Below are 24,647 nucleotides of genomic sequence, written 5' to 3'. Positions count from 1 at the left end.
CTGTATATAGGGCCTGTATATATGTGTGGGTGTGTGGCAGGGCTCACCACACCATGTGAAAATGCACCAGATAACATGTGAGATTAACTCATAGATATGACAGAAGACATTTAAAGGGAAACAAGAAAGGGACACGGAGTTAAAGCACATCGATCTATATATCTTCTATTTCTCAATATATATATATATATATATATATATATATATATATTAAAATGTCGTTGAACTTTTCAGTGTCTTTGCCACCAATTTTGTTTTCTTTTGTGTGAACAAACTGGATTCCTAATTTAATTGCTATATCAGATTAAAATTCTTTGTTCTTGGTTATTTGTGATTTGCACCAGATCATTAGTTGACATTATTGATTAACACAACTAAAAAAATTAACATATCAGGTGAAAGGATTAACCTTACTAAAAGCTCTAGTGATTCTCTTTTACAAATTGATGAGAGACAACTTAACAATCTAAAGTAATAATATTAATATGCTTGTTTTTATTAGCTTAATATATAGTGCGTTAATAAAAGAAAACGTAACTATTTGGGAAGAAATATAAGCTTGATAGAACAACACGTGTCGATGTGAAGTTTTATAACCATAAGAAATTACTTGGAAATATCTGGCCTATACGACATATACCTAATAGTCGAGCTAATACACGAGTTACCCCATGTCAGAAGCAAAGTGGACAAAGAAATTATCTAGAATATTAGCCGCATAAAATATCTTCATCGCCTAAAAGAGAATATTTGATTTGGCAGAATCAAATAAGTAATATCTTACTGGAAAAGAAGGGACAACTGTTTGTCACACCTGCAAAAAGTAAAGGACAGCACACTAAGGACAATGGTCCTTCAAACAGCCTCTATTGAGGTATCCAGGACCACCATACAGAATGTGCCAAATGTAAAAGAGAACAAACCAATCAAATAATGCCCTACTTGCTCTCCAAGCATGCTCCCAATACTCCAAATGAATAAATAGGCCAAAGGAATGGCATATTCTTTATAAATGACCAATAAAAATTCTCCAAGTGGCAAGCGACCAAGGCACTCTATATAAAGGCGCTTAGGTTCTATTTTTCTCACTCATGAATACTCACAACAATACACACACAAAAAAGGAGTCGAGGCTTGCTTCAACCTCCAACCACCATTGTTAAGGGTTGGCAAGCTCTTAACACCCAGAATATTGCCCCGTGAATTGACTTGAGTGTCAGAGTGTGGTCGTCGACCACAGCCGACTCCACCTCTAACCTCTATTCTTTATTTTGCAGGTTAAATACGGTCCATCAAGCCAACCCTCACTCTAGATCTAATCTCCCAAAACTGACTCATTTCCTCCCTTCACTCTCAACCTTCATCCAAAGTCATCTCAAATAACGCATTCTGAACTACGCAAGACACCCTTGTTACCCTCAATACAAAGTTTATTATGTTTGACTAGATTTTAGTTTCTTTTTCCTTCGTACCAAAATCTAGTTAAAACAGTAACTTAAATATTGAACAAGGAACTTGGAGTTTCTTGCTTGGATCTCCATGTATAATTTCAAACAAAAGAGCGTGAAGCCAAGGCACTAGTGATGAGAAATGAGATTAGATTGTTTGTCAGTCACGAGACACAATATCACAAAACATGGTATCCCCACATATATAAGAAAATGGAGGTCGAGCATTTTAGTGCATATATAGTATCTAGTGTATGGTCCATATTCTTCTATTGGCCCCTAAACCCATGTGATGTCGTCGTTTTGTCGGCCGATTTCTAACAAGGATTTATCTGACACGTGGTTTAAGCGTTGGTTACTCTACATAGCATACGTACCTTTTTCGTTTATTTTCGATATATAGTTTAATAGTTGACAATTTTATGCTTAACTAAGCTTCAGTTGATTTGATCATAATGGAATATTGCATCTTGTATTCACTTTACTACTTCTGGGATAAGATTCATCGTATACATATATTTCTTGCTTTTAGTTATCATATATACTACTTGATTATTGCAACTCTCTTGTGCTCTTGTGAAGCATATGTTTCACTTTCGAAGGTCATTATATGCTCTAGCTAGATTGAATTCTAGCAATTAATTATGAAAAAATAAGCAGTTACGCAAACAATCTTTGGCATCAAACTAAGATGAATTATAGATATATATATATATATATATATGTATGTATATATGTTTCCAAAGCGATTACCTCTCAGCATGTGGAATCCAGTGAATAACGCATGCAATGCACATCTAATGAATTATACATATATTTGTCTCAAGTGTAGCATAATTACAGGGATTCTCCCTGGTTTCTGATTTTATTACGTCCTTACTTCAAGTGTTTGAGACATCCGATCCTTAATCAATATTGTAGATATATATATATATATATATATATATATATATATATACACAAGAATAGTAAACTAGCTCTTTGACAAGCTACTACCAATATCAAATTAATTTGCACAAGAATCCCATTCTCATATTGACAATATAATTAGAACTAATGAGTAATTGAACCCAGCAAGCTAGGTTGATTAGCTCCCAAAGACTGAAAGAAAGTAATAGACTGTGCATATATCGGTTACAAGCCGGTGGTGGAATTTAATAAATGAAAAGGGCAAGCAAACAAATTAATAATTAATTAATTAATTAGTAAGTAACAAGGCTACAGGGGAGGTCCACCAAGATGTTTTCTTGCAGGCCACCGAGATAGCATGCCACGTGAATCATCAATGTCCATCTGGCCTACTTACTCGCCACATCATCCAGCCTAGATGTCGACTTCCATATGGATGGTCACCCTATTAATTTGCCCAGCCGATTGACAAAATTACCACGTCAGCTGTAGACGCAGGGTCGCAGGCAAATGGTGATGACTTTCACCGTTGTTTGTCGCCGTCGCATTTACTCCTCTTGTTCCCTTATGATCCGGCCCACCGTGTTTACACCCGTTTAGAAACAGTTATACAAATTTATGTCATGTAAAGAGATTGATATAAAGATAAAAAAATAATAATAATAAGTAAAAATAGTTAATTTATGTGTTTCTTATAAATATTTGTATTCAATCAATTCATTTACATTGTCTATTTTATTTGTACAAAAATATTTGTTAAACTATTTATAACTGTATAAAACAGAAAGTGGCAAGCCGATATTGATCGTAATATCAATCAAAAGACAGCAAGCATGCATGTACTAAATCAATCAATAGATATGTTATGAAATGATACATCACTCAAAAAGGGAAATAATCTAGGGTTATAGGCATCTTGTATGATTACCATCTAAAAGTGAAAAGCTTGCTGATAAATATGACAAGCCAATTAAAAGCAAACTAGCAAAGTTGACATTTCTAATGATGATGCATGATCGCAACAAGATATACAGCAAGCATGCATGTACTAAATCAATCAATAGATAATTAGATATGTTATTTTGAAAAATGTGGGGGCCGCGTTCTGCCCCAAATGATTAGTCGTTTCCTTTTGACAAAGATTTTGCACATAACAAGGGAAGACAAAACAAAAACAAAGAAAGTGGGAGAAAAATCCTCCTGCTGTAAAAGTTGATTGTATTATTGCCAAAGAAACTCAATATATATGCAAGCATGGGACCCCAACGCCAACAGCATGCCCATCTAAATTTATATATAAAGAGAGGCTAGGCTTTTCCTTCCCTACAATATCAACCATCCACAATCTTTTTTCATTTTCAAGATTTTCGACACAAAAAGAAAAGAGAAAACCAAAGCTAGCTAGTTTTATCTCTTCTTCAACGTTTATTTAGGAGCTCTCCAAAACCAAACTGTTATATATAATCTCTTGAATTATATATCTTCCCAAGTTTTTTCTTTCTTTCTTCAAAACAATGAAGGCGACTTTTGCAAAAGTAGTAATCTCTATTCTGGTTGTATCTCTTCTCTTTACTGGGGCTCAAGGTAGGCCAAGGCCAATATATCTCCTTCCTCTTATAAAATTTTCAAGCATCTTTTTTTCCTTTTCCTTCTTCTTCTTCTTCTTCTTCTTTTTGCATATGTATGTAGTTAGGTTACGATATCATTTAATTTTGTTCCTTTTGTGTTAGGGATTCGCTTTAAGAAAAGACTCTTCTCATCTGTTGGGCATCATCATCATGAGATAATCCATGTAAGTATTGATTAACTTCTTTTCATATGTAGGGATAGATTTATATTCCATTTCACTACACATTATTCTAATTTTAATCCGCTCTCTTTCTATAAATTTATAATATATATGCAATGCAGAAAGAGAGAATTGCTTTTTTTATCAAAACAAGTGATGATGACAGCAGTAGCATTAAGGAAATTGTTCATTGCAAAGACTGCACCACAGGTACCTTGAAAATATCAGTTATTTCTGGAGTATCTAAGAAATCGAAACAGTACTGGCTACCTGGCATTCAAGAAGATCAATGTAAACATACAAAGCATAAACCCAAACACCATTGGTTTAAGAACTTCTTTTCCTAGCTTAACTATTGATTTACTCAAGTTGTTCTTAACTTGAGATTTTCACAGTACTGAGTGGATATGATTTTATTATTAGAAGATTCAAATTCAAACCCCTGAATTAATTGTGATTTACAAATTAATTAAACTTTTGGTTATTTTAATTTCTTTTCCCCTAGATGTTTCAATTCTCTAACTCTCTCATTATAGTGATCTGTATATGCCATTTGGGTTGTTCGATCTGTTCATATATACAGATAGTTTTTGTGTTAGATAATTCACTAAACTAAGTTGAATCAATTATTCACCCCTTCTGAAAAAAAAAAATTATGCACCCAAAAGATAGAGAAAGAGATCCCGCAAAATTAATGAACTTAGGGATACAAGTTGCGAATATACCTTATCTTAAGTATTTATAAATATCTTCATTAATTTTCACATATCTATTGTTGCAGGATCAATGAATAGAAAACTTATTTCCACAACCACTACCACCGCTACTTCTTTTTCTACCACCACTTCAAAGGTTGGTTGAAGTCATTAACTATTGATCACCAGCAAACCAAAATTCATTTAATTTACATATATATGTACAGTTATAGGTTTTTTCTTAACAAGATTACATTATTGATAATACTATATATGTATTACATCCATGTACAGAATGAAGTTAAACCTACATCATCTTTGGGGAAGCAATCTGGGAATTTCACTACTAACTCACCGCCAACTTCTGATGATGATCATGAGCAAAATAAGAGCTCCGATGATGACGATCACTGTGTAGACCTTACAGATGTTGCTGAAATGGACTATTCTCCAGCTAGAAGAAAACCTCCAATCCATAACTAGCAATTAATCAATTCTAGATCTATAGAAATATAGCTGGAGGGTCGGAGCAAGTTTATACTTTAATTAGTTAGGATAGTCATAAGTAGATTGAAGTTGGGACAGCATTACAGGAATGCTGCAGTTTTTCTAGCCTCACTTCAATTAGAGGTATGCTTTCGTTTATAGTACTATAATTATTATCTTCTACTGTCATAGTTAATGATTGAGTCAGAGGCACTTTTCATGGCAGATACGTCGATCTCTGCAGGTTTTTGTATATATATAAAAGAAGATCTCCCAAAAATGATCAAAATAATAAATAAATTCGACCCAATGTAGATTTTCTCTTCTTTCCTCTTTGGATTTGCACTTAGTGTTATTGTTAGAGTTAACAAAGAGAGAGAGCATAGAATTTAATGTACTAGTAAAACATAAAATGCAAGGTAAACTTAATTTGAAAACATATCCACTACATATTGCAAATAAGGTTTCGTAATTCATTTTATTAAAGTGAGGATGCTCTATATATGTGTGTAATAAAGGGAAACTAACATGGGGTGCGTTCAGCGACGTAGGCATGGTTCATTGTGTGACTAAGACCAACTGGTGTTTCTTTATCAGTTGATTTGCCCATCAAGGATTTTGAGAATTGGCTCCACCAGTGTTACACTAATTGATTGCAATTGCATGAATTGTCATCTACATGTGGGACCTTATGCTTGTATGTGTTTGTGGGCTCATTAACTCTCAAGACCAAATTACCAAAGAATAAAAGATTGGTAGCTATTTTTGATGATATCAACATCAGTCATGGCATGCAAGGCCTCTTGATTATTATGGACCGGATATGGTTTAATTTTTATTAAATATTATCCCATTTTATCTTCATCTTAAGTTTAGTCGTTTTATGTCTCATTTTAGCACTTTCTTGATAGCTTTTCTATCCTATAATTTTTGCCTGATACTTATTTTGATAAGTTTTTGTTATCTTCTAACTTCGATTAGACAAGTCGTAAATGTATTTATTCCTTTATTGTGCTATTTTATTGATTTGGCTCATCTCTTAAATACAATTTGTGTTGTACGTAATGTGTATCCACGACTTAGTGAGGAGTAACACACGTTCATGAATTTAGATGATGTTGAGTAACAAACATCATTAAGCCATTGAAAGACTGGGAACAAAAAACATTCTTCGCAAGCTTCTCTTTCACTTTCGTTAGATCATTGGCTGCTAGCGCTCCAAACTCTGGTTCTTTTACTTTGTTTTCATGAATAATTAATTTTGATACTTTCCAATCAATACCACAACTTGTTTAACATCATAAGGAAATGGTTGTACCGTCAAAAGGCTATCAAAGGCTATCCTTTATGTTAATATAATTGATTACTGAAAATCATTGACTCGCCAGTTTGAATTCAACTCATTTACGTTTCAATTTCTTCATGATTATTGAAAAGAAAAAAAAAAACTATTTTTTTTTTGTGCATACGTGTTTGTTAATTAACAATAGTGTATGGTTGAAAATTGACCAATTCGTATATCAATTAACCCACCAATCAACAAACATAGTGGTTTTATTTTTTTTTTGGTGAAGTACGAGGTTTTTTTTTTTTTTTAAGTGTATTTTGGGGATGGGCTACCTTTAATTTTATTTTGGTTTAACTAATGGTCTTTCAATTTTCAATTTTACAAATAGTCTCTCTATCCCCATGTACTAATATTATGAAAAAAATAAATATTTCAAATAAAATATTTTACATATAACACATGCAATTTTTATATTATAGGACCAAATTTAAAATGAGTCGAATGAGAGGTCAAGAGATTATTTAATTCCTGTATAAACCAAATTATATGTTCTTACTTAAGCGTGATTTTCAAATTAAGGTTTTTCCTTTAGCTCTACTCAAATATACAAATAACTTATTCTCGGTATTTTAGAAAACAAGCATGTAAAAGTATATGAATAATTGAAATAGTTATTATTTTATTTCATTATTAAAATGACGGATCATAAATTCATATGCAGCCAAAATTCAAATGACGGATCATAAATAATATGCACTATGCATGCAATTATACATTGTCGTTTCAGAAATAATGAGGTTGTGAGGTTGTTTTTCTAGTAAATGTTCAAACGACATGTCGTTTATTGGTAAAATGAAAATGAACTATCATCTTCTACATGCTTACTAATTAAATTTTAGAATATTGGATGTAAAGTCATACAAAAATAGAGAACTTATCATGTCCTAACTAAAATTTTAAAATCGTTATTTAAAAAAAAGAAAAATGGAAAAGTAATGTTAAAGGTTTTTTTTTGCAAAATACATTTTTTAAGTGCATTTCGAAACAAATAAGCTTCCTTTGATTTTATTTTTATTTAACCAATGGTCTTTTGATTTTTAATTTCACAAGTGATCTCTCTATCCCATATATTAATATTATGGAAAAAAATAAAATATTTCAAATAAAATGTATTACATATAATATGTATATTTTTTTACATTATTGAACCAAAGTTGGATTGAGCCTAATGAGAGACCAATAAATCATTTTCCTAGATAAAGCCAAAGTTTATATTCGTACTGAAGCGTAATTTTCAAAATTAAATTGTTTCCTTAGTTTTAACCCAAATATACAAATAACTTATTTTTTGTATTAGAGAAAAACTTGTAAAATTAAATAAATTAGTGAAAGACTTTAAATTATATATTTAGAAAATAATACTTATTAGTACTTAGAAAAATACTAAAGATACAAGTCTTAAATTTTAGAAATTTGACTTTTTTTAGCATAATGTTAAAAAATATTAATTCTTTATAAAGATCAAAACTTATGGCCTTAAATTTTCGGTGTCATATTTATTTTTTCAACATTTTTCAAATATATAACTTGTGAAATAAATATCGAAGCAAATAATTCAATCAATAACCTCTAAATACTATCACAATATAAACAAATAGTTAAAACATACAAGATGAGTTCAAAAATCATCTTCGGTTTGAATACCTTTTAGTTCCATGCATTTTAATTTCTATAGCGGAAGCCGCAATTACTTGTTTATTTGTTTGTTATTAACAATATCATATTCAAGTCTCTTGTGATACTATTTGACATTTCATAGATAGCTCTTTGAGGCATTTAAGTTTCACTCTATGCTGAAACCTCAAAATCTAGTTTGTTTCTCATTATTCTAAAGAGATGAAAATTTGACCGCAATGAATCTACACACAGTCGATGTTGAATAAGAGGAAACAAATATGTTAATCGTTCTGTTAATCACTTATGTGAAGTGTCTTTTGTTCATTGCTTTGGCTTCAAAGTAATATATACATAAGATATTACAATTCTTGATGTTAATACATTTTGTTCTAGTTATTGTAATGAAAATTAATGGCATTTGATAAACTGATATCTCATAACCTGGTACACTTTCTTTACAAAAAGAACTAAAATATAAAGACCATATAAGCTTTTACATGGTTGAAGATCCTACTAGATTGGCTTCAGTTGGAAGAACATTTAAAACTTGTAAAAATGAATGGTATCAAAAAGCTTGAGAAAGAGTGGAAAAAAGGCACCACAAATATTTTTAAATTATTATCACAACTTGATAGACATGGAAATGTATCTTACAAATTCCCTCCCCCCCCCCCCCCCCCCCACCCCTAAGCATCAAAGAATGGGTGAGTGGTGACAATTTCCTCTCTTGGCTGCTATTGTGGTCGATCCCTTATACGAAAATAGGACAGGAATAAAACTTTAGAGAAAGATTTGCACACCTAGTTCTTTCACTCTATTTTGCAGTCTTTCGGAGTTTGGAAGATTTTCAAATTACTTGTTATGTAGTACTCCATAAAATATTTTCACGTTCTCCTAGAGAATCCTTTAAGTTTTTTTTGTGCACTATTTCTGATGATAGGATATCAGTAAAGAATAGAATGTTACGTGTGATCTGGGGACTATAATAATTTAAATAGATAATTTTTTCTATTATTTTTAAGTATTCTTATTTTAACTTATCATAGAAATAAAAATTGCCCTTAAATCTCTACACATTAAAATACCACACCCTATCAAATACATTAAAGACTCAATTTTAAGAACCTTAATAGATCACTTTTAATTGAGTTTAACCTTATGTGACAATCCACAACACATAATTATTCACACATAAACCCAATTTTAGATTAAGGATCCAACAATATTGGATTAAAGATCCAACAGCTTGCTCTTTTGACAATATTCATATAATTTCATCAATTTTTTTTAATAATAGCATAACGGTAAACCAATTTTCTCTCATATATAAGAGTAGGATTTAAATTACATATCTCATATTTTCACATAGGATTTGGATATAGTATTGAACTGATCTGTATTTAACTTTCATAATCTTTTACCACACATATATTTATAATAACATATGGTTAAAATTTAATTAGTTTTATATTTTTATCCAATAATTACTAATGGTATCTTTCTAAAAGATGAGTAAAAATGTCATATCAGTACTGAACCCAAATCCTTCCACATAATAGAGTTTATGAAGTGAACTATATGACACTTACATCAATTTACCATTTACAAGAATAAAAGTTCACTAAAACAAGAAAAGCAACCTAATAGTTTATAAATACGAATTTACCAAAAAAGCAATTGTCTGCAAAAAAATGTTATATGAGCTTTTAACTTGTCTGTCTTATTGTAAAAGAATAATGTATCATAATCTTAAAGAGGGTCATGTTAATTTATAGGGACAACAAAAAAATTCGGGTTCGGCCTACTTTTGCAAGATCTTAAAGATTTGGATTTGAAAAAATTTGGATCCACATATGTAAAAAAATGCAAATTCAAGTGTTAATATGAAATATCCATCCGAATCCAAATTCGGATACGGATGCAAGTACATCTGGAAAGTCGAATATCTAGATCAACATATTTTTTAGTTCAAATATTATTTATTAAATTAAAACTCAATTAGAAAATATATAAGTTTAATGACTTAATTGAAGAAAAATCTAACTTAACCCTAAAAGTAAAATACACTAGCTTGGAATCTACTTAGATTTATGGTGTTATTAGACTTGGATAGTTGGGTTTATGTTATTTTTAATGCTTGATTTATGTTGTGGCATTTTTATTTGTGAATGAATTTGTGGTGTTGTTGTATGTTATTCTATATGTTTTTTTATATTTGAATTTTTTAAATTTTTTGAATAATAATAATAATCATAATTATTACAATAAATAATTATATTAATGACAAGAGTGATAGTATACTTACTCAATTTGATACTCAATTGGGATAATTATTGATGTGGAAATTTACGTGTGTTGTAAAAATTATAAGATAATGATTAATAGCATGTAAATGAAATAAATGATTGGTGACATGTGATTAAATATCTTAATTAAGCATAATACTATTGTAATGACAGTAGTTAATTAATAATATTTTAATACATTAGAATAATTTATTCGATTCCAAGATAAAGTAAAGATATCAATGGTAATATAGTCTATTTCAATTCAAATTACTGCACTTCAAGCAAATAATTTATTTTCATTTTTATTCCTCATGTTAGTTACAACTCATTTCAATTAATAATTGGTAAATACATCATATACGTAATTTACATAGTTACATCAACTCAAGGGAGGAGGCTTGACACAATTATTTAGTTAGCCACTCGATGGCTTGAGTTTTAAATTATAGGGAGTTAAGGACTAAAAAATTAATGTAGAATTTACACACTTATATTTTATTTATGACTCCATTTGCGAGAAGAAGTTCAAGTTCCCCCTACAAATACATAATTGATCACATCTAGTGCCAGCAAATCTTAACTTGTAACCATTATGCTAATCAATACAGGTGGACAGTGGAGTTGGCAAAGCGGGTCACTAGATCGTGTTTATGTCGTGTCATTTTCATGTCGTATCAAATTTAGGTCAATTCAAACACGATCCATTTAATAATTATGTCAAAATATTGGGACCCAAATCCGACATAAAAAATAAACAAATTACTCAATAACATATTTAATATCTATATATTTAACAAATATTACACATACACCCCCAAACTTTTACACATTTACAGTATTTAAAGTGTGTATATATATATATGTAAATGATATTATATATTGATATCATAAAATATACACGTGTATCAATATTTTATACACTTACACTATTAAAATTCTAAATTTATATAAATTTTTTTAAAATAAAACACTACGTATATGTCTGTCATCCAAAAAAAAGAAAAAGAGAATCATGTCAAATATTTGAGTTTTAATGATAAAAACTTAAAAATCAATTTTAAATAGAAAATATGATTGTGTCATTATTCGGGTAAATGGGTCAATAATTTTAATTCTAACCCGACACGGGAAAAATTGTGTCAACCTGAATCTGACTCATTTAATAATCGTGTCAAATTTGACAACTTATACATATTTATTCGTGTCGTGTTCATATTGGGCAATCAATGCGTCTCATATTTTGCCAAGACTTTTAATTGATATGGATGCATACATTATTAACAAAATTGTGATGTGAAAAAATCTTTATTCTATTCATATAATCCTTATTTTTCAAAGGGAAATTATCCACCGTCCACTCGTTTTTTCACTGTTTTTAAAAAATAAACAATTTTTTTTTTGCAGCGCTCCATCTGAAGTTAACATTTTTTTCATTAGTCCACTTTCGTTATAACACCGTTAGAACTTTACTGATATCATAAAGGTAAAATTATCATTTCACAACGACACAATGGTGGATAAGTGCAAAATAATATAATTTCAAGTGGAGTTCAGTAAAAAAAAATTAAAAATTGCGTATTTTTGAAATAATACAAAAAAAGATGGTCGGTGGATAATTTATCTTTTACATTTGAAGGTAAAAAAATTATTTATATAATATTCCGTTAGTTTTCTTTCCAAACAGAAGTGAACAAGTGAAAAGAAATGTAATTTACGGTGCATTTCAATAAAAAAAATTAAAAAAATGGATGGATGGTAGATAATTTTTTTTTTTCCCAAATCCAAATCAAAATAAAAAAAATAGCCATCTAATTGAGTCAGTGTTAAAGTAAATAAATAAAAATAAAATTCTTAAGATAAGTAAGAACCACAAAATCCGGCACAGTAAGTGAATACTCATTTCCCTCTCGGGCCTAAATTGCAACGCACTGAACACAACGAGAGAGAGAGAGCATCATACGGATACAGATACAGACTTACGGCCCGGCACGGGGCCTGTCCGGTTCTGTTAAGCTGCTCTTTCATAATTCATAGTAAACAAAAGACTACCGTCTGTCTCTGTACTCTATTGTTTGTTTCTTCTGACACTCATCTGGGGTCCCTCCTCCTCTCTCGCTCTGTCTTCTACATCTCCAAATCATTACTATCTGATCTCAGGTATTCTTTTATCGTGCGATTTCTTCATCCTTTTTCTTGCTGATTGTTTTCTGGTTTTAAGCTTAAGGTGTCCGCTTTCTGCCTTTTTTACCTTTCTTTCTTCCTTGGTCTGAAAAAACCCTAGCAGCTGGGACTCTTGTTTTTTGTTTTTTTCTTTTCTTTTTTAACGCTATCTGATGTTGATTATATTTGTTTTTTCTGCAAATGGCTGTTTCTATTTATGTGATTTAAGCCTCATGGAATTTTGCAATTTGGCAATTGTGATTTTAGTCACTGCTTTCCGTTTCCAACTTTGCGAGTTATAGATTAAAAAAAAATGAAAATTTTGTCTGGTCATCCGTTCAGTGGTTTCCCAATCTCAGGTCCATTCGTGTGCTTATTTTGTGATGGATTCTTAATCCTTTCACATTTATATCAAAGCTTTTGCTTGTGATTTCAACTTCAGCTCCTGTATCTAATTTACCCCTCAGTTGATTTTTAGTTATGGCATAAAATCAAGTTTTATTTTGGAAGAGTTGCGATCCCCATATACTATTTTGTTGATATCAAAGCTAGGAATTTGGCCATTACAAATTCAAACATCTATTTTTGAAGGGCTTGGGTCAAGGTCAAATGGCTTACCTATTTCTTGGATGCTGGAAGAAGAAGATCATTATCTTCTTCAAACATGCATAATCTAGCTTTTTACATGTTGAGAAGCAAAAATGTATTCTTTTTGGAGTATCACATACTGCATCATTCTTGATTTTAAAATTTTACATCAGTTTCTCGTTGCCATGATTTTGTAGTATTTTCTTATCAATGCATATATAGCTATTCAAGCACAAGAAGGTGACTCTTTTAGTAGTATTTTCTTTCTGTGCTTTTTTTTTTTTTAATTAGGTATCTGAACGGTCAGCAGAGAATGGAGAGTCGTGGTACTGTTAAAATTCCTGGGGCTGAAAGTTCTGAAACCACCATTGAAATTAAGATAAAAACACTAGATTCACAAACCTATACTTTGAGAGTTGATAAACAGGTGACTTCTGGTGCTCTCTTGTCATCATCCTACTTAAGTTCCTGCCTTGTGTTAGACTGCAGGTTTAAATTCTGTCCATGGATCTATGACTTGAATGTTCTTTTTTCTAGTTGATTTGTTCTTAGCACAATTGTTTCTTATAGTTAAGACCAGTAACGCATGTATATTGTCCATGGAGACATGTTGCTATTGACTTTTATGTTAGCTTTGTGATAGAATTAGTATTCTCTAAATGTTCTGCAGGTACCAGTTCCTGCTTTGAAAGAGCAGATTGCTTCTGTCACGGGTGTGTTATCGGAGCAACAACGTCTAATATGTCGTGGAAAGGTTCTAAAAGATGATCAACTCCTCTCAGCCTACCGTATCCTTGGTCTTTTAATGCTTATTTGAGTTGTGGAATTTTGGAGTTTTAGGATGTTGGCTGCAAAGGCTGGTGGTTGGGGAGTAGCTGTTGATCCTGATATAACTTATGCACTCAAATAAGAAGCGACTTTTGCACTTTTAGAATCAGTATGGGAGTTTCGTTTTAATAAATTTCAGAAGTAATAGTCATTTGGCCTTTTGAGCGGGATATCGATGAAGGATTTAACTAATTATACAACCACGCATACTGCCAGTAAACTTTTATATTTCCTTCATGTAACAATCTGTAGATTATAGCTTGCTTATCATTGTTTGCAGTATCACTCCACGTTCTACATTTTCCTTTAATTTCTTAACTTGCATTAGATGTTGAGGATGGCCACACCTTGCATATGGTGGTCAGGCAACCAGTTACATCATCATCTGATGGCACCCATAATCTTCCAGGTTGGATTCAATTAAGGATTTATGCTATTGTTTTAAAATGTTGTCTGTTCTACTTGTTCTAATCTCAATAAATTTCATGCTCCATGTGATTAAGATTCTTTCTTTCCCAGTTGATGGGTTGGCCCTGTGGCCCCATTGGGGGGGGGGGGGGGGGTGGGGGTTTGGGGTTGGGGTTTTTTGGAAAGGGGAAGGGGGGGTGTGGTGGTGGGAGTGGAGAGGGGGCAAATTCATAGAGGAGCATTTAGCAGGTGGGTGCCCTTCTTAAGGTGGTATTTTTATTTATTTATTTATTTTTTGCAGGAATTGGGGAAGGTGGGAAGTTTATTTAGTATTTGGTCTTATTTAGTGGAAAAAGATCTTTGAACATATATGTTTTATGTGCAAGTATTATTGTGACAGAAGGTTTGGATCACACAAGTCTTTCCTTTCACTTTTAGGATTAGTTGAGTATTTTCTAGGTACTGTGGCTTCGGTGCTTGCATGCTGAAGCTGTAGGTTCCATAGCAGAGGAATCTAGGACTGGGAAGAGTAATTCCTTTGTGTTTAATACGTTGTCCACTGTATTAGGGGAACAATCACACTTTCTGGGGACTGGGCTTCCTATGTGTACTTCCAGGTGTTTTATATCTGCAATTTACATTGAATTGGATATTTTCTTTGAACTGTCTTGTGCCATTCCATCCATGTTTATTGAATTCTTATTTTTCATTTACCTTTTTGCCCTCATTTACATGCATACCATTCCTTTTGCTATTGGCCTTCTCTTGTATGCTTCAAATTTATTAATTTTATATTAAAGATCTTGTCGGCCTGTCCTCGTCATGTACTGAATCATGATGCATTAATAACATTTCTTATGTTGTCTAAAATTTGCATTTATGTTTATAGTATCAATATGATGGGTGTGCGCTTTTGAATAAATGGTTTCTGTTACTTTTAAAACTACTGAGAGATCCAAGCTAAATCCTCTTATTTCGTGAAATTGAACCTGATCAGGTACAAGCCGCAGCCATGGTAGTCATGTAGCCCCTAGTGTTGTAATTGAAACTTTCAATCTTCCTGATCGAGGAGATGGAGTTCCTTCAGAGATCAGTCAGGTTAGACAGCATGTAGATTGGATTGGAATGGAACATGAATTTTGATTTCAAGCTGGTTGAATAATCTCTCCCTGGAAATTTCTCAATCTTTGTATTTTCTTCTGAGCAGATTGTGTCGGCTGTTCTGGGCTCTTTTGGTCTTTCAAATATTGGAAGTGGTGGTGGTGGGATAGATCTCAGGGTAAGTCATAATCTCAATTCCCTGAAACTTTAACTTAGATAGGTCGGTTGAAGTATTGTGTGCAATGCTGGTGGTCTTGAAAAGAAATAAGATTCTTCCTCTATCACAACCACAGCACCCTTTCCCTTCCCCCTCTTTCACACAAACTACCCCTGCCAAAAGTTGGGGGAAAAAATTGACACAGATATTTTTATGATTTCTTGATTGGAGGAGATAATTTGTTGAAGGTTTCCTAAAATTTAGGATCTTAGATCGCCACAATCGACTGATTAATTTGTATTCTTCTATCTACGTGCATTTATTATATTCATTTTCATTTTTCTGGGGTTGGGGATTTAGCAGGAACATGCAATGCAAAGACCCGAAAGGACATCAGATGCTGGTAGTGCATTAGACTCGGCCCATCAACAACCTGAACAAGGTGGCACACGGTTTCAATCAAATCGACCACATAGTGCTTTTGGGATTCCAACAGCAATTTCCTTGGGGACTTTGCAGCCTCCTGTAAGCGTAAAATTCTCGATTTGCTTCATCAATTTATGGTCTTGCAGTGTGCGGATTTACTTTTTATCAAGCTATAAGAAGTAAAAATTGAGATATACCTAGTAGGGTTATGTGACAAATTTTGGTAATATTTCTCTTTCATTGTAGGTAATACCTGATTCTTTGACAACCTTGTCCCAATATCTAAGTCAATTGAGGCACGAATTTGATGGAATAGGTCTGTTCCTATCACCCTTTTATACTGTAATATTCCACTGTGCTATACATGTTAGGCACTGCTATAATTCTTTGTTGATTTTGGGCAGGCAGAGGTGGTGGCAACAACACTGCTGCTACAAATAGTACCATAGAAGGAAACACTAACTCAGCTTCACATCCAGGGTCATTACAAGAAGGGCTTCCAATGCCTGCATCTTTAGCAGAAGTGATGCAGTCTACCAGACAAATGCTCATTGAACAATCTGCAGAGTGCCTTCATGTATGTTTCTTGTCTTACATCTTAATTGTTTGTTTTGGTGATCAATGTACGACCTTTTCCTTTGTTGACCATGATATTAACCAACTCTTTGAAGTATATTTTCTTTTTCTAGAATCCTGTATAATAACTCCAGTGGTCCTGAGATTCTGTTGATTAATATTTTGTGTGATTGGTATGTTTTCTTACATACTGATAGCAACTTGCGAGGCAACTTGAGAATCAAGCGAATGTGACAGATCCATCTTTACGGACAAGTATTCAAACAACTGCATGGAGTGCAGGTCTTCTACTGCATAATCTAGGTGCTTTTCTTCTTGAACTTGGTCGTACAACCATGACTTTGCGACTAGGTCAAACTCCGGTAGGATAATTCTGTTACCCTTTGTATGGCTTCACCTCGGTTCACATTACTTCGCCTAAGTTTGTCTTTGACTCATTTTCTTATGCAGTCTGAAGCTGTGGTTAATGCTGGGCCAGCAGTTTTCATATCACCTTCTGGTCCTAACCCTCTCATGGTTCAGGCAATATTCTCTGCTTATGATTAAATCTTCTTGTTGACTTCAAATTTTTCCTTTTACTGATCGTTGGACGATATGTGTTCAGCCTCTTCCTTTTCAACCAGGAACAAGCTTTGGTGCCATTCCCATGGGGTCTGTACAGCCTGGCTCTGGTTTGGTTAATGGACGTAGTGCTGGGTTTCTTCCAAGGCGTATTGATATACAAATACGAAGAGGTATCCTGCTTATTTTCTGCCTGTAATATTTAAAATTTTTTGGTGCATACATATCTGGACTTTTGATAATGACTAATAGAAGCTGTTCAGCATCCAAAATTATGCATTCATGAAAAACTGTCAAATATGTGTATTTGTGAATTTTAAATATTAACCATAATTAATTATGATCTGACTACTTTTGGATGAAATACTTATATCATGTAATGGCAATTGCAACCTGTGTGAGCTTCTTGACAACAGAGGTGGCAATCCTCGTTTCCCCACGCTTTTACTAGTTATATAGAAGTGGAATCTTCTGTAACTATACATGGCGTTCACACATATGGAAATGTGGCCTCAAGTGTCAGACATGTGCGTTTTTAAAGTTCTTACAATTGTTGATTTTACTGGAAGGTTCGTCAATGGTGGGTTCTAATGCTATTCAAGAGGAACGCAGTAATACTCAGCAGGCCCCAGGCCAAGGAAACACAGCAACAGCTTCTGGCACTGATAACCTTGGCAGTCAAGCAACTACAAGGAACTCAGATGGTTCATCTTCTGCTGGAGAATCTGGTGTACGAGTAGTGCCAATTAGAACCATGGTAGCAGCCGTTCCAGCTCCCTTTGGGCGCCTACCTTCAGATTCATCTAGTAATCCTGTCAGCTTATATTATCCGGTTCTTGGAAGATTTCAGCATGTAGCTTCTGGACTTGTGAGTGGTGAACAGGGACATCAAGTATCTGGTGAGCATCATCCTGCTGGACTGCAAACTGAGCAGCCATCAGTTCCTGATTCTATAGGGCAACAAAATGCTGAAGATCCTGCACGAAATGGTAATGTAACATTTACAATTATTTCTTGAAATCTTTGAATTCCTATAGTTGTTAGTTTCAGGAGGCTTGGTATTTGTTTGATTATTCATTTTAGTAAATGTTGATCTTGTTTTGATAGTAATGCTTGTACTACTGCTGATGCTATTAATATCCTTGGTAGTTGTGTGGTTTCTGTTTATCCAAAAGATATAACCAGTGACGATTCTGACCATGTATGGCAGCTTCAAACTTTTTGGTAAAATTGTCAGGCAGACTGAATTTGCCTGATTAATAAAAAAACATTGATAAAAACATCAATGCAAAATGTTTGCAGGAGAGCCTATTCTAATTATTCTTTCATTTGTATTTTAATAAATTGATATGAGTAATCATCTAACTGAGGACAACATTCATTTCTCTGTCCTGGAAAATAGAACTCGAGCAACTCGATTGATATATAAACTTTTCAAAAGGTAGTGGAAGGTAAAAGGAGTTGCTCATTTGGTGTGTAAAATGACTCATTATAAACTGAATGATCACTAGGTGCACCATCTTTTGTTTTTTAGATTTCTTTCGGAAGTTGGAGAACTCATCTGGGTCAATGGCTATTTGCATTCAGAGTTTGCTGCTTGTTAAATACATATTTTGAGCTTTAGTATGGCTATGCATGCATGTCTATTCCGTACGTTAAAGTTTGGTAGGGTTGTTATGCTCTAATTTGCTTGTTCTTCTAATAGATTGATCATTTATCGTGCATTGCTTTTGAAGTTAGATTTGGTTTCAGGACTGGTTTAATTTTTATGCAACTCGTCTTTATTTGTTGACCAAGACGGTAATCTTTCAGGAACTGAATCCTTCAAGTGGTTTTTTCATTTGTAGGATCATTGGCAAATCCAAACTCCAGACAACAGGAGGCATCTCACTCACACAGTGTCAATGTTGGTACTCTGTCAACTGCTGGAACCCAAGACAACCAAGAATCAGAGCGACAGATCCGTTCTGGTGTTCTTCAACTTCTGAGGAATCTTTTTCCAGGTGGTGAGATCCATGTAGAAAATGGTGGCTTACATGGAACAGCTTCTGATTCTGTTCCGGAGCATGCAGCTACATTTAGAGATCGTGTAGTTTCATCCACTGGCTCTTCAGCAGCAGAAGCAAGTGCTACTGATGAAGGGATTTTTTTATCTAACTTGCTTCATCAGATAATGCCCTTCATATCTCAACATTCAAGTGCAGAACCAACTGTTACCCCTTTGGAGGACGCGAATGCATTTGAGCATAGAATGTCTCAAGATTCTTCCACCCATGTAAGACTGCTTAACCAATTACAATTGCAATGGCTTTTTATGCCTCTGGTACGGCTAATCCTAGATTCCGTATTACATTGTATTTTTAATTTCCTTTTGGTTCATGATCAAATATACTTCCACCTTTCAAACCCTGCCCCAGTCATAATCACATCGACTTGCATGCATATGAGAGAATACGCTGAAGGATGATATTTTTGCAGGCTGGTAGCTCAAGTGTTCGGACATCACGTCGACAAAGTGATTCAGAACCAAGCGCACCGAATCCAAAACGTCAAAAGGTGTAGTTATGTTGCTGCCTGAAAGTCCTTAATTTTGTCAACTTTTCCTCCTTTCATCTTTCTTCCTCATATGGTTAAAATCCATGACAAGCCAAAACTTGATGGAGGATTGAGCTTTTCCATACATCTTTAAAATTGTTAACAAAATCAAATAAATTATGTTTCTTCATGAATGTGAATCATCATCTACATTTAATCTGTAAGGAGCTCCTTTTCTATCTATTGTTGACATAGCTGGTTTGGTAAAGTGGAACCATTAATGTAACATGTTGCATGTCATCAAATTTACTTAGCAATATAATATATTGCACAATGACACCATTACAGTTACCCTTAGTAGTGTGCTGCATATCATACTTTGAGCTTGTTCGGTTTTATGCAGCATCTGATGTACATTGAGTAAATTTTGTTACAATAGTAGTATAATATAATACTGCGGTTCCCTTGATGCAGATGGAGTGATTAGTGGTATGGCAGGGGACTCATTTATCTGATGGAATTGGATGATTGATGATTGTGGGCAATATGAATAATGTATTTCCCTCAGCATAGTGTTCTACAGAGGAATGGCGGCAATCTCATCTAGTCAGATGTGATGAAGTCCTAATTTCTCTCTCTCTCCCCTTTTTTTTAATTTTAAATTTCCATCACAAATGGAATGTTTGTGACAGACACTACTACGATTGAGTTAATGTGCTGCAATCTGTTCTGGCATACGTGGGGGGTACATGCTATCTTCTTCGGACTTGTATAATGAATGTCCATACCATACTTAAATGAATGCTTGTTAGGGAATAAAATATTTTCAGGAACAAGCAAATCATAATGATTTTTGTTTCTATTTCCAGTCATTTTTTGATGTTTTGCATTGAATTTATCAAAATCTTTTTTACAACATAGCCCTTTTCTTGGTAGGGGTGGGCATATCTTAACTGAACCAATCCAAACCGATCATTTAGATCAGTTTGGATCGGTTTCATTAGTAAAAAAACTGGTTTCGGTTTATTGGATTGTAAATCGACATCACTCGGTTTGGATTTCGGTTTGGAAGGATTTCAAATCGATTCAAACCGATCCAATCTAGAAATATTATATAATTACATTATATTCTAAGTTAAGCAATCTAACTAATTATATTTATCATTTTATGTAGATTTTGACAAATCAAAAGTAATTGGGCTATAAGTTTTGATGGACAAGATGCATAATATTTTAATTGTCAAACGTTGTTCAAGTTTATTTTAATTTTGTGAGTTTGTTTTGAATGAACAGGTTAAGAACTTCTTTATTAGGATGTATTATGCTGTAAATTTGTATGAATGTATCTTTGAATTGTTATGTAGATATTAAAGTAGATATGAATAATATAAAAGAGGTATTAATTTAGATTACGGACACAAAAAAATAACAAATAATTTAAGTAAAATAATATAAAAGAAATGGGATTTTAGCTAATAAGCTCAAACTGAGGATCCAAACCGATTCAGTTGGTTTGGATCGGTTCGGTTTGAAAAAAATTTAGATTGATATCAGTTTGAAAATATTTCAAATCGATAAATTTGGATCGGTTTGAGAATATGTCTCAAACCGATCCAAACCGAATTTGCCCACCCCTATTTCTTGGTATCTTTTAGTAATTTTGCACTTATTCTTATGAACCAATGTAATACTTACGATTTCTCCCAAAATCTCTCACCCTTCAATTAAAAAAAATTAAAATATCAATAAAAATAATAAAGAAAACAGATTTTCTCGAGTTTCTCTCGCCTTTCTATATGCCTAGCAACACTCGTTACAAATATGCATGTATGGAAAGGAATATCATCAATTAGAAGCTTGGAGCTTACCCAACTGGGCCGAGGGTGTGAATAATTGGGCCCAAAAATAGGTCGAAGCGGATAAGAAGTTATGGACTAATTTAATAATATTGTAGATTTTAAAATAATTGTTATTAATTATGTTGTAAAAATAATTAATTTTGAAAAGAATTAAATAAATATTTGATAAAATTTATCTTTACAAGTGTTGTGAGCTTAAAAAAAACTGTATGTATTTGGTAAATCTTATTGTTAAACTGATACAAAATGTAAATGACTGAATTAGTATAATATTAAATAAAATTTATTTACAAATTATAAATATGTATATAAAATAATTTTAGTTGTGTATATATAATAATTGATAACTAGTAAAAATATTTTATTATTTTATTTTGTTAGTTCAATATAATTGATAAAAATAATAATCTCTTTAAAGTATTTTATTTTGATTGAGTTATTAATATCTTATTGATATAAGATAAAAATGAAGAAAATAAAGTAAGGTAGACCAAAAAAAAAAAAAATCTTGGAACCGACCCAATCAAAACTGAAATCCTTCTATTCTTGGTGAGAATTGAATAAATCATACTTTCATAAATATCTTAATTAAATTCTATGTAATGATCAATAAATTAAGTTGTATTTTATACCTACACATGTCAAAATCCTAACATTGAAAACCAGAATCATTTGTAATTAATAAGGCTAATTTTAGATTTTTTTTAGTAGATGTGAGGATATATATGAAGTATAAAAATAGTTCTCAAAATCAGATTTTGAAAAATTATTCTTATCTTTTTTTACTTCTTTAAAAAATTTACTGTAGGGTGGAGGGATTTTACTTCTTTAAAAAATTTACTAAATACTAAAATTAATTTTAATTTTTAAAATTTTTTTTTGAGCCTCCAAAAAATCAAGGCTAATCCATTTGTTTATATGGAGAGATATCCTAGGGCTGATTTATCCTATCTCCGACTGAGCTTGATCAGAGTGTCTGCTATTTCTTTGATAAATAAACAAAATATAAATATTAAATGGCAATGGCTATGGTGGAGCTATTCTATCGTGAAGCATTGATGATGACCATCATATCATAACAACAATTATAGATTTAATATTTGTTTCTATAATCGTACAATTATCAACAATGCTCTATTATAGAGTAGTTATAATATAGCCGGACTCACGTTAAATAAAGGCAGGATTGGGTGACTTCATGAATAAGTGTTTGGCCTTTCCTTTACTTCAAGTTGTGATATGGTATGAGGGCCGGGTTGAGTCGACAACAGTGGCACGTACTGGGGATTGGATCTTTTATTTTTATTAGAACCTATAATGAAGAGAATTTGAAACTAAGAGCTTAAAGTTAACAGAGGAATCTAGACCTCAGCAACTCAAGTGAATTTTAATGTCAAATAACTGCATAATCCTTTATTCATGTATTTCATGACTTATTTAATAATCAAATACAAACTAAAACTAGCTTACTGATCAAATCCCAAAGAAAAAGGAAAAACTAAGTCTTCCCACAAGATTTGGTCTAACCTAACAACCAATGACTCACCAGACTAACCCACTAACCCAACTCTTGGACTCATAATTAAAAATAAAAAAAGCATTGAAAATGAATAATAAAAGACCCATAACAATTCCCCCCTCTTAAAAAGCAACCTTGTCCTCAAGGCTAAAGTATCATTGTGCATCAGCCAATAAGATTTTATATTGTCTTGCCTGAGAGAAGTTACAAAGTTTCCATTCCCCATGGATGATGTGATTTATATAGTGCAACATGCTCTAATTCCTTTCGCATTAGATGATGGAAGATTCACTTTGACTTTGGGATATTTCTCATAGATTGCTTATGTATATAATATAATCACTCTTTAATTATTACTGTGCATTTTTGCTGTCCATTGACGTTCTTGGCTTCATTTCTTTGTCTTAATAATTGGTGGTTCTTTTTTTTTTTTTTTTTGGGTAGTGGCACTTTGAATAAGTCAATCTTGAGCCTTAATGGACCAACTTAACCGCGCATAAGTAAGTGAATAAATAATTCTTAAGCAAGAATGGGTGTGAATGACTCAGCTTAGAATTTACATTTATGGCACAAATTGTTTGGGCAATAATGGCATAATGCAACGGCTCCACTAACATCAATTGGAGGACTACAAAAGGCCACATCAGACTGCAACATTTAGGTCAAGAATCAAGCAACCAAGCATATTCCTTTGCATTGCCAGCTATACTTGACAAGATATTCAATCACCCTTTGGCTTGACTGTTTAAGGTACTTTTGTTGCATCGAGGCAAGCTTTGCAATCAATCAAGATATGGCAATTTTAATAAAGTAAGAAAAATAATAATAAATTGCGTGTCTTTTTTGACCACCCAAGTGAAAATTAATGAAAGTATAACTATGATTTTTCTTTGCCTCGGTTTTTTTTTTTTTTTTAATTTTTGTGAAAATCTGGGATTGAATCCCCAACCCCAAGTGTGATTAGTATGTTAATGTTTTATAGTCATCAAAATGAAGGAATTCCAATCTGTATAATTGGGGTTGGTTTTAGTAGCAACCCGCACCGCATTTGGGTTGCAAGTAGTAGCTAAAAAGATCAATTAATTAAGAGATTCATTGACCAAACTTCGCATTTTGTGCAAATGGGGGGGGGGGGGGGGGGGGGGGGGGAATTCTTTTTTTTTTCTCCCTCTTTTTCTTCTTTTTCCCCCTTCCCTCTTTTTTCCCTTTTTCTCCCCCCCCTTTTTTTCTTTTCTTCTTTTCCCCCTCTCCCTTTCTCCTCCCCCCTTTTTCTTTTTTTCTTTTCCTCTCTCCCTTCTCTTTCCCCTTTTTTTTCCTCCTTCCTTTCCCTTCTTTTTCCTTTTTCTCTT

At 32.8% G+C, this 24,647-nt stretch overlaps 2 protein-coding genes across 4 annotated transcripts; both read left to right on the top strand.

Annotated features, from left to right (window-relative positions):
* The first annotated feature begins 3,736 nt into the window (after positions 1–3,736).
* LOC18054664 lies at positions 3,737–5,596 on the top strand. Its single transcript, XM_006453661.2, has 5 exons — positions 3,737–3,941; positions 4,088–4,149; positions 4,269–4,356; positions 4,928–4,998; positions 5,136–5,596. Exons 1-5 carry the CDS (start codon positions 3,872–3,874, stop codon positions 5,322–5,324), a joined length of 480 nt encoding a protein of 159 aa, XP_006453724.2. The 5' UTR covers positions 3,737–3,871; the 3' UTR covers positions 5,325–5,596.
* A 6,885-nt stretch (positions 5,597–12,481) lies between these two features.
* LOC18054663 (large proline-rich protein BAG6) lies at positions 12,482–20,787 on the top strand. Of its 3 annotated transcripts, XM_006453660.2 has the most exons (16): positions 12,482–12,737; positions 13,620–13,755; positions 13,999–14,116; positions 14,485–14,565; positions 15,562–15,662; positions 15,772–15,843; positions 16,186–16,347; positions 16,495–16,564; positions 16,653–16,825; positions 17,022–17,186; positions 17,275–17,346; positions 17,429–17,558; positions 17,955–18,374; positions 19,233–19,660; positions 19,864–19,941; positions 20,395–20,784. In XM_006453660.2, exons 2-16 carry the CDS (start codon positions 13,642–13,644, stop codon positions 20,401–20,403), a joined length of 2,193 nt encoding a protein of 730 aa, XP_006453723.1. In that variant the 5' UTR covers positions 12,482–12,737; positions 13,620–13,641; the 3' UTR covers positions 20,404–20,784. The 3 variants fall into 3 exon arrangements, 1 of the variants encoding a protein (XP_006453723.1); XR_002903846.1 differs by having other exon boundaries at positions 19,233–19,941; positions 20,395–20,787; XR_002903848.1 differs by lacking the exon at positions 13,620–13,755 and having other exon boundaries at positions 19,233–19,941; positions 20,395–20,785.
* The last annotated feature ends 3,860 nt before the right edge of the window (positions 20,788–24,647 follow it).

Source organism: Citrus clementina, unplaced genomic scaffold, assembly GCF_000493195.1.
Source record: "Citrus clementina cultivar Clemenules unplaced genomic scaffold, Citrus_clementina_v1.0 scaffold_1, whole genome shotgun sequence".
NCBI lineage: Eukaryota > Viridiplantae > Streptophyta > Magnoliopsida > Sapindales > Rutaceae > Citrus > Citrus x clementina.
This window is presented reverse-complemented; position numbering and strand designations above follow the sequence as displayed.